This window comes from Anomalospiza imberbis, unplaced genomic scaffold (genome assembly GCF_031753505.1).
Source record: "Anomalospiza imberbis isolate Cuckoo-Finch-1a 21T00152 unplaced genomic scaffold, ASM3175350v1 scaffold_183, whole genome shotgun sequence".
Taxonomy (NCBI): domain Eukaryota; kingdom Metazoa; phylum Chordata; class Aves; order Passeriformes; family Viduidae; genus Anomalospiza; species Anomalospiza imberbis.
In genome coordinates this window covers 105,105-115,666 of record NW_027099816.1, presented here as the reverse complement: position 1 = coordinate 115,666, position 10,562 = coordinate 105,105, and the positions used below count along the sequence as shown (strand labels likewise).

At 55.5% G+C, this 10,562-nt stretch overlaps 1 protein-coding gene across 1 annotated transcript; it reads right to left on the bottom strand.

Annotated features, from left to right (window-relative positions):
• Positions 1–1,233: 1,233 nt before the first annotated feature.
• On the bottom strand, positions 1,234–9,841 carry LOC137466365 (26S proteasome non-ATPase regulatory subunit 8-like). Its single transcript, XM_068178128.1, has 7 exons — positions 9,656–9,841; positions 8,491–8,563; positions 6,456–6,558; positions 4,862–5,027; positions 3,822–3,922; positions 2,475–2,586; positions 1,234–1,374 (listed from the first exon to the last, which is right to left on the bottom strand). Exons 1-7 carry the CDS (start codon positions 9,839–9,841, stop codon positions 1,237–1,239), a joined length of 879 nt encoding a protein of 292 aa, XP_068034229.1. The 3' UTR covers positions 1,234–1,236.
• Between the last annotated feature and the right edge of the window lie 721 nt (positions 9,842–10,562).

Genomic DNA, 10,562 nt, shown 5'->3' with positions numbered 1-10,562 from the left:
TGCACGTCGATCAACGCCCACGACCTCAGCGGCGCGCTCCCATTGGTCGTTTTGCTGGTGTTTTCGCTTGGGATTGGCCGGCGCATGTGGGACGTTCCCCGCGCCTCAGAGTTACTGCAGGAGCTACTGGGAGGGCACTGGGGGTAACTGGGAGGACACTGGGGGTAACTGGGAGCGCACTGGCGGTAACTGGGGGGACACTGGGAGCACTGGGCCTTTCCCCTCCCGTCCACACGGCGGCGCACTCCTTCCCCACCTCACCTCAACCCCGCCCCCTCGCACGCTCATTGGCCACACGCCCCGCGCTTCCAACCAATCACCGCTCTCCTCTCATTCCCGCCATTCGCCACCCAATCATCTCAACCCTTTCATTCGCGCCGGTCACATGAGCGCGCCTTTTCTTGCTGGGGAGCGCCTCGACCAATCAGCGTGAGGCGCGTGAGGCTCTCAACCAATCAGGAGAGAGAGGGCGGGGTTTCGTGGTGAGGGGGGGAAGGCACCGCCCCCTCCCCAATTCGGGGGTCCCGGAGCCCCCCCAGGAACGAAACGGCCCCGAAATGGCCCCAAAATGGCCCAAAACGACCCCGAACCGCTCCAAACCGCCTCACCCCGGCTCCAGCACTTTATTGGAACAACACCTTGGGATTGGTAGTTTTGGGGAGGGGGCTCAGCCCCCCCCCCCCCCCGGTTCCGCCCAAAAAGGGGATGCGGGGAATGGGGGGTCTCAAATCCCCCCACAAAAGAACCTTTGAAATCGTTCAACCTCCCGAAAACGTGGGGAAATGGGAGTTAAAAGGGGGATTGGGGGTGGTCTGAGGGGGTTTGGGGTTCCCACATCAAGAATCCCCCCCCCCAAAAAATGCAACAAAATTGAAGAGAAAGTGGGAATAAATGAGGATTTCGGGGTCCCGGGGGTTTCAGAGAGCATCAAGACCCCACCAAAACTCCTTTTAAACGTTTAACCGTCCCCCAAAAACCACATCAACCCCCAAAAAAACGCAATGAAATAAGAGAAATGAGGAGAATAAAACAGGGGTGGGGGAGACTTTGCTGGGGGGGGGGCGGGGGTTTAATGTGGGGCTGGGACCCAAATCAACTCCGAGCAGTTAAACCCCCTCCGATAAAAAAACCAAACCAAAAAAAAAAACCACTTTAAACGTGGGCAACCCCCCGAAAAACAGAGGAAAAAGGCGGAAGAAAACGGGACCAAGAGGAGCTGGAGGGCACTGGCGCTTTTCAGACGATCATCTCCAGCTGCCGGGCGTACTCGATCACCTGCGTGGCCAGCTCCGTCGAGGGGATCGGGGGGTCCTCGGCCTTCTGCTGCCGCCCCCCGAAGCTGTAATAGTTGGAGGGGCCCAGCACCCAGCCCCGCTGGGGGAGAGGGGGGGAAAAAAGGGGGAAAAAATGGGTTTGGGGGGGGTTTAAAGGGGGATTGGAGGGGGTTAAAAGGGGATTGGAGGGGATTTGGGGGGATTGGAGGGGGTTAAAGGGGGTTTGGAGGGGGTTTTAAAAGGGGATTGGAGGGGGTTAAAGGGGGTTTGGGGGGGTGTTAAAGGGGGTTTGGGGGGGATTGGAGGGGGTTAAAGGGGGATTGGAGGGGGTTTAAAGGGGATTTGGAGGGGGTTAAAGGGGGTTTGGGGGGGTTAAAGGGGGTTTGGGGGGGATTTTGGGGGTTTGGGGTGGGTTAAAGGGGGTTTGGGGGGGATTTGGGGGGATTGGAGGGGGTTAAAGGGGGTTTGGGGTGGGATAAAGGGGGTTTGGGGGTGTTAAAGGGGGTTTGGGGGGGGGTTAAAGGGGGATTGGAGGGGGTTAAAGGGGGATTGGGGTGAGGATTCGGGGGTTTGGGGTGGGTTAAAGAGGGTTTGGGGGGATTTTGGGGGATTGGAGGGGGTTAAAGGGGGTTTGGGGGGATTTGGGGGGGTATTGGGGGGTTTGGGGGGGGGGTGTAAAGGGGGTTTGGGGGGATTTTGGGGGATTTGGAGGGGGTTTAAAGGGGGTTTGGAGGGGCTTAAAAGGGGGTTTTGGGGGAATTTTAGGGGATTTGGGGTGGGTATTGGGGAGTTTGGGGAAATTTAGGGGTTTTGGGGTGTTTCAGGGTTTTTGGGTGTTTCAGGGTGTTTCACGCCGGTTTTGGGGTGTTTTACCGCCGGTTTTGGGGTGTTTCAGGCCGGTTTTGGGGTGTTTCAGGCCGGTTTTGGGGTGTTTCAGGGTGTTTCAGGCCGGTTTTGGGGTGTTTCAGACCGGTTTTGGGGTGTTTCAGGCCGGTTTTGGGGTGTTTCAGGCCGGTTTCAGGGTGTTTCAGGCCGGGTTTTGGGGTGTTTCAGGGTGTTTCACGCCGGTTTTGGGGTGTTTCAGGGTGTTTCAGGCTGGTTTTGGGTGTTTCAGGCCGGTTTTGGGGTGTTTCAGGGTGTTTCACACCGGTTTTGGGGTGTTTCAGGCCGGTTTTGGGGTGTGTCGGGGCTGTGCCCTACCTTCTTGGCGTAGTCGGTCATCTTGCGGGGCGAGCTGAAGAACAGGATCCGCGCGGCCTCGGGGAACAGGATCCGCTCGTAGGCGGCCTCGATGCAGCCCGCGATCTCGTCCCTGGGGGGGTTTTGGGGGGTTTCAGGGGGATTTTTGGGGATTTTAGGGGGATTTTTTGGGGATTTTGGGGGGATTTTTGGTGATTTTAGGTGGATTTTTGGGGATTTCAGGGGGATTTTGGGGGGATTTCAGGGGATTTGGGGGATTTGAGGAGGATTTGGGGGATTTTGGGGTCATACTGGGGTTTGCAGCCTCAATACAGCCCGCGATCTCGTCCCTGGGGGTTTTGGGGGGTTTCAGGGGGATTTTGGGGATTATAGGGGGATTTTAGGGGGATTTTTGGGTAATTTGGGGGATTTGAGGAGGATTTGGGGGATTTTGGGGTCATATTGGGGTTTGCAGCCTCAATACAGCCCGCGATCTCATCCCTGAGGGGGAATTTGGGGGGTTTCAGGGGAATTTTTTGGATTTCAGGGGGACTTTTTGGGATTTTAGGGGGATTTCGGGGGATTTGGGGGATTTCAGGGGGATTTTTGGGGGCGTATCAGGGAGGTTGATGGTGATTTTGGGGGGTTTGAGGGGGAAACTGGGGAATTTGAAGGGGAAATTGGGGGATTTGAGGGGTCCCAGAGGGAGTTTTGAGGGGATTTTGGGGGATCTGAGGAGGATTGGGAGATTTCAGGGAGAAATTGAGGAATTCAAGGGTGTTTGAGTGCTCAGAGGGGATTTTGGGGGGTTTTCGGGGCTTCTGAAGCGGTTTGAGGGGAACTGGGGGACTTAGGGGAAAAGAGAAGGGGTTTGGGGGATTTTAGGGGGATTTTGGGAGATTTGGGGGGATTTTAGGGGATTTGAATGGATTTTGGGGTGATTTTGGGGGATTTGGATGGATTTTGGGGTGATTTTGGGGGATTTGGGGTGATTTTGGGGGATTTGGATGGATTTTGGGGTGATTTTAGGGGATTTGGATGGATTTTGGTGTGATTTTAGGGGATTTTGGATGGATTTGGGTGATTTTAGGGGATTTTGGGGTGATTTTAGGGGATTTCAATGGATTTTGGGGGATTTCGATGGATTTTGGGGTGATTTTGGGGGATTTGGATGGATTTTGGGGGGATTTTGGGGAATTTGGATGGATTTTGGGGCAATTTTGGGGGATTTGGATGGATTTTAGGGTGATTTTAGGGGATTTTAGGGGATTTGGATGGATTTTGGGGTGATTTTAGGGGATTTTGGGGTGATTTTAGGGGATTTGGATGGATTTTGGGGTGATTTTGGGGGATTTTGGGGTCCCTGACCTGATGGTGTCCAGCAGGATGTCGATGAAGAAGGTGTAGCTCTCTGCTGGGATGTTGCCCTTGGCCAGGAACACTTTGTTGTAGCTGCCCTCCATCAGGTACTGGGGGGGAAAAATGGGATAAAACACCCCAAAAATGGGAAAGAACACCCCAAAAATTGGAAAGAACACCCCAAAGTGGGGTAAAACACCCCAAAAATGGGAAAGAACACCCCAAAAAGTGGGATAAAACACCCCAAAAATGGGAAAGAACACCCCAAAAATGGGAAAGAACACCCCAAAAATGGGAAAGAACAGCCCAAAGTGGGGTAAAACACCCAAAAAATGGGATAAAACACCCCAAAAATGGGAAAGAACACCCCAAAAATGGGAAAGAACACCCCAAAAATGGGAAAGAACAGCCCAAAGTGGGGTAAAACACCCAAAAAATGGGAAAGAACACCCCAAAGTGGGTTAAACACCCCAAAAGGGGGGAAAACATGCCAAAATCGGGGTCAGAACACCCCAAAACTCTCTAGGGATGTTCCCAAACCTGCACCAGGACACTGCCCTGAGGTCCGGCCTCAAATCCCTCCCAAAATCCCATAAATTCACCCCAAATCCCATAAATCCCCCCCAAATGCCATAAATTCACCCAAAATCCCATAAATCCCCCCCAAATCCCTGGACCTGCTCCAGGGACACGGGGTGCCGGATGAACAGGTTGGCTGTTCCCAAATCCCATAAATCCCATAAATCCCATAAACCCTGGACCTGCTCCAGGGACACGGGGTGCCGGATGAACAGGTTGGCTGATCCCAAATCCCATAAATCCCCCCAAATCCCATAAATCCCATAAATCCCATAAATCCCGGACCTGCTCCAGGGACACGGGGTGCCGGATGAACAGGTTGGCTGTTCCCAAATCCCATAAATCCCATGAATCCCATAAATCCCATAAACCCCGGACCTGCTCCAGGGACACGGGGTGCCGGATGAACAGGTTGGCTGTTCCCAAATCCCATAAATCCCATAAATCCCATAAATCCCATAAATCCCGACCTGCTCCAGGGACACGGGGTGCCGGATGAACAGGTTGCCCTGGATGTCGGGCGCCGGGAGCCGCTCCAGCTCCGTGTGGAACTCGGCCACGCGGTTCTGGGACAGCAGGAACAGCAGGTTCAGCCCCAGCAGCTGGTGCCGCGACGCCGACTCGGGCAGCTCCTCCCTGCCGGTTCCGGAACGTTCTGAGCCCCAAAAAACCCCCAAAACCCCCAAAAACCACCCAAAAAACCACCCAAAAACCACCCAGCTCCTCCCTGCCGGTTCCGGAACGTTCTGAGCCCCCAAAAACCCCCCAAAAACCCCCCAAAACCCGCCAGTGTCCCCCCAAAAACCCCCCAAATCCACCCCAGCTCCTCCCTGCCGGTTCCGGAACGTTCCGAGGGGTTCTGAGCCCCCAAAACCCCCCCAGTGCCCCCCAAATCTTCCCTTAACCCTCACCTAGAGACCCCCAGAGCACCCCAACCCTAACCCATAGCCCCGCAAATCCCCCAGGGCCCCCCAGCCCTAACCCAGAGCCCCCCAGAGACCCCAATGACCCCCAAACCCCCCAAATCCCCCCAGAGCCCCCCAAATCCCACCAAAGCCCCCCAAATCCTAACCCAGAGCCCCCCCGGAGACCCAATGACCCCCAGAGCCCCCCCAAATCCTAACCCAGAGCCCCCCAACCCTAACCCAGAGACCCTAAAGCCCCCCAAATCCCCCCAGAGCCCCCCAAATCCTAACCCAGAGCCCCCCAACCCTAACCCAGAGACCCCAAAGCCCCCCAAATCCCCCCAGAGCCCCCCAAATCCTAACCCAGAGCCCCCCAACCCTAACCCAGAGACCCCAAAGCCCCCCAAATCCCCCAAAATCCCCCCAGAGCCCCCCAAATCCCCCCTTAACCCTAACCCAGAGCCCCCCAGGGTCCCCCAAATCCCCCAGAGCCCCCCAGAGCCCCCAAAACCACCCCAGAGCCCCCCAAATCCCCCCTTAACCCTAACCCAGAGCCCCCCAGGGTCCCCAAATCCCCCCAGAGCCCCCAGAGCCCCCCAAAACCACCCCAGAGCCCCCCAAATCCCCCCTTAACCCTAACCCAGAGCCCCCCAGAGACCCCCAAATCCCCCCAGAGCCCCCCAGAGCCCCCAAAACCACCCCAGAGCCCCCAAATCCCCCCTTAACCCTAACCCAGAGCCCCCCCAGAGACCCCCACGACCCCCAGAGCCCCCAAATCCACCCCAGAGCCCCCCCCCCCAAATCCTAACCCAGAGACCCTCCAAAGACCCCCAAGAACCTCCCTAAGCCCCCCAAAACCACCCCAGAACCCCTCAAATCCCCCATTAACCCTAACCCAGAGCCCCCCAGAGACCCCAATGACCCCCAAACCACCCCAGAGCCCCCCAAATCCCCCCAGAGACCCCCAAATCCTAACCCAGAGCCCCCCAACCCTAACCCAGAGACCCTAAAGCCCCCCAGAGCCCCCCAAATCCCCCCTTAACCCTAACCCAGAGCCCCCCAAATCCCCCAAACCCCCCCAGAGCCCCCCAACCCTAACCAAAGACCCCAAACCCTAACCCAGAGCCCCCCAAACCCCCCAGGGCCCCCCCAGGCTCACTTGTAGTCAAAGTAGTAGCACTTGAGCTGGGCCATGTAACGCTCGAAGGAGGGGATGTCCTTCCTCAGGATGCTCCACTGCGCCCCAATCTCCAAAATATCCCCTGAAAACGGGAAAAACGGGGAAAAAATGGGGAAAAATGGGGAAAAAACGGGGAAAAAATGGGGAAAAAATGGGGAAAAATGGGGAAAAATGAGGGGAAAATGGGGAAAAATGAGGGGGAAAATGGGGGAAAAATGGGGAAAAATGGGGGAAAAAATGGGGAAAAAATGGGGAAAAATGGGGAAAAATGAGGGGAAAATGGGGGAAAATGGGGGAAAAAAGGGGAAAAATGGGGGAAAAAATGGGGAAAAAATGGGGAAAAATGGGGAAAAAAGGGGAAAAATGGGGAAAAATAAGGGGAAAAAAGGGGAAAAATAAGGGGAAAAAAGGGGAAAAATGAGGGGAAAATATGGGGGAAAATGGGAAAAAATGGGGAAAAAATGGGGAAAAATGGGGGAAAAAATGGGGGAAAATGGGGGAAAAAATGGGGAAAAAATGGGGGAAAATGGGGGAAAATGGGGAAAAATGAGGAAAAATGAGTGGAAAAATGGGGAAAAAATGGGGGAAAAAATGGGGAGAATATGGGGAAAAAATAGGAAAAAAACAGGGAAAAATGAGGAAAAAATGGGGAAAAAATGGGGAAAAATGGGGGGAAAATGGGGAAAAAATGGGGGAAAAATGGGGGAAAAATGGGAAAAAATGGGGGAAAATTAGGAAAAAAACAGGGGAAAAATGGGGGGAAAATGGGAAAAAAATGGGAAAAATTGGGAAAAAATGGGGGAAAATGGGAGAAAAGGGAAATTGGGGTTTGGGAAAGGTTTGGGGAGAGGTTTTGGGATGAAATTGGGGGATTTTGGGTCGCATTTGGGGGATTTTGTGTAGGATTTGGGGGATTTTGTGTTGGATTTGGGGAATTTTGGGTCAAATTTGGGGGATTTCAGGTGGGATTTGGGGGATTTTGGGTCGGATTTGGGGGATTTTGGGTCGGATTTGGGGGATTTTGGGTCGGATTTCAGGATTTTGGGTTGAATTTCAGGAATTTGGGATGGATTTGGGGTTTGAGTTTGGATTTGTGTCAGATTTGGAGGATTTTGGGCCGAATTTGGGGGATTTTGGGTCGGATTTTGAGGATTTTGGGTCGGATTTTAAGGGTTTTGGGCTGAATTTGAGGAATTTGGGGTCAGATTTGAGGGAAAAACTTGCAGAAATTCTGGGTCAGTTTTCGGGGATTTTGAGGGAATTTTGGGAGATTTTTGTGCTGTTTGAGGGCTGATTTTGGGGGATTTTTGGGGTGTTTGGAGGAGATTTTTGGGATGTTTTTTTAGGGGGATTTGGGGACTTTTGGAGGAATTTTTGTGGCGTTTTTTGGGGGATATTTTGGGTGGTGTTAGGGCAATTTTGGGGAATTTCTGGGAGGATTTTTGGGGGAATTTAGGGGAAATTTTGGGGGGGTTTGGGTTGTTTTGGGGGGATTGGGGGGGAAATTTTGGGGGGATTTTTGGGGAATTTGAGGGACTTTGGGGGAAATTTTGGGGGGGATTTTTGGGTTGTTTTGGGGGGATTTGGGGGAAATTTTGGGGGGATTTGGGGGAATTTTTGGGGGGATTTTTGGGGGATTTGGGGGAATTTTTGGGTTGTTTTGGGGGGATTTGGGGGAATTTTGGTAGGGATTTTTGGGGGATTTGGGGGAATTTTTGGGGGGATTTTTGGGGGATTTGAGGGAATTTTTGGGTTGTTTTGGGGGGATTTGGGGGAATTTTTGGGGTGTCCTTTCGGGTGTTCTTGGGGGGATTTTGGGGCATTTTGGGGGGATTTTTGGGGGATTTTTGGGTTGTTTTGGGGGGATTTGGGGGAATTTTTGGGGTGTCCTTTCGGGTGTTCTTGGGGGGATTTTGAGGCATTTTTGGGGGGATGTTTGGGGGATTTGGGGGAATTTTTGGGGTGTCCTCGGGGGTGTTTTTGGGGTGTTTTCGGGGCATTTTGGGGCACTCACGGGCCAGGATCAGCTGCTGCTTGGTCATGGCCGAGCCGGAGGTGGGGAGGAAGTTCAGGTCCAGCAGAGCCACCTGGGGGGGTTTGGGGGGTCCCTGAGGAATTTGGGGGATCCTGGGGGGGTCTCTGTGCCCCTCCCCCCCGCCCCGACCCCGCCGGTTCATTAAAGGTTCGGCGCTAATTAATGGCTCAGCGTTAATTAATGGCTCGGGGTTAATTGGTGTTGACAGGAAATGACACAAAGTGGGGTGGGGGAAGGTTGGGGCACCCCAAAAATCCCAGGACCCCAAATTCCACTTGAATTCCCCCAAAGTCGGGGATCCCCGACACCCCAAGACCCCCCAAAAAAACCCAAATCCCACCCAAACCCGCTCAGCCCCCAGAAAAATCCCCCAAATCACCCCAAAATCCCCCAAATCCTCCTCAAATCCCCCCCAAATTTTCCCAAATCCCCTCAACCCCCCTTAAAAAATCCCCAAAATTCCCCCCAAATCTGCTCAAACCCCCCTAAATCCCTCCCAAATCCCCCCAAACTCCCTAAATCCCCTCAAATCCCCCCCAAATCCCCCCAAACCCCCTCAAAACCCCCCAAACTCCCACAAATCTCCCCCAAATCCCCTCAAAGCTCCCACAAAACCCCCCCAAATCCCCTCAAACCCCCCCAAATCCCATCAAACCCCCCCAAATGCCCCCTAAATTCCCCCAAATCCCCTCAAAATTCCCCCAATTGCCCCCAACCCCCCCCTGAATCCCCCCAAATTCCCCCAAAATCCCCCCAAATCCCCTCAAACCCCCACAAAATCCCTTCAACCCCCCCAAATCTCCCCCAAATCCCCTCAAAACTCCCCCAAATCCCCCCCCTAAATCCTTCCAACCCCCCTGAACCCCCCCCAAACCCCCCCCAAATCCCCCCAGAATCCCCCCAAATTCCCCTGAATCCCCCCAAACCCCCCATAATCTCCCCCAAATCCCCTCAAATCTCCCCCAAATTCCCCTGAATCCCCCCAAACCCCCCCATAATCACCCCCAAATCCCCTCAAATCTCCCCAAATCCCCCCAAATTCCCCTGAATCTCCCCAAATCCCTCCCAAATCCCTTCAACCCCCCCCCAAATCCCCCCTAAATCCCCCCCCAAATCCCCCAGGCCCCCCCAGTCTCCCCCTCACCTTCAGCCTGCCCAGCGCCTCCCCGCACTTGGCCAGGTTGGGGCTCTTGCGGCCCCACTCGCCCTTGAGCTGCTCGTAGAGCCCGGCCGCCGCCCTGAGGCCGCCCCCGGTGCCGCCGGTGCCCCCGGGGCCCCCCAGGCCCGGCCCGGTCCCGGTCCCGGTCCCGGCCCCGTTCGGCACCGCCATGACTGCGCGCCCCTGCGACACTGCCGCCAAACCGAGCGCGCTTTGCGGCCGTCACCCGGCAACGCGCCCCGCGCCTTACGGCACCGCCCCGCCCCTTCCCTCCCGCGTTGCCGCGGCGACCGCCGCGCTTTACGGCTCTCCCGGGAGATGTCACCGCGACGGCGCCGCGGGCCGCGAGGCGGTAACCATGGCAACGAGCGCTTTACGGCGGGCCTCGCTTCTGAGGGGCCCTGCGGGGGTTTGGGGGTCCCCGGGGGGATTTCGGAGACCCCCGGGCTGATTTTGGGGGTCCCCAGGGTGGTTTTGTGCTCCCTGGCGTGTTTTTGGGGGTCCCCAAGGTGATTCTGGGGGTCCTCGAGCTGAACTTGGGGGTCCCCAGGGCGGGTCTGGGGGTCCCGGCAGTGTTTTAGGGGTTCCCCGGGGTGATTTCGGAGACCCCCCCCCGGGCTGATTTTGGGGGTCCCAGGTGATTTTGGGGTTCGAGGCCCCTCCGGGCTGATTTTGGGGTTCCCAGGGTGATTTTGGGGTTCGAGACCCCCCGGGCTGATTTTGGGGGGTCTCCAGGTGATTTTGGGGTTCGAGACCCCCCGGGCTGATTTTGGGGGGTCTCCAGGTGATTTTGGGGTTCGAGACCCCCCCCGGGCGGATTTTGGGGATCCCAGGTGATTTTGGGGTTCGAGACCCCCCGGGCTGATTTTGGGGGTCCCAGGTGATTTTGGGC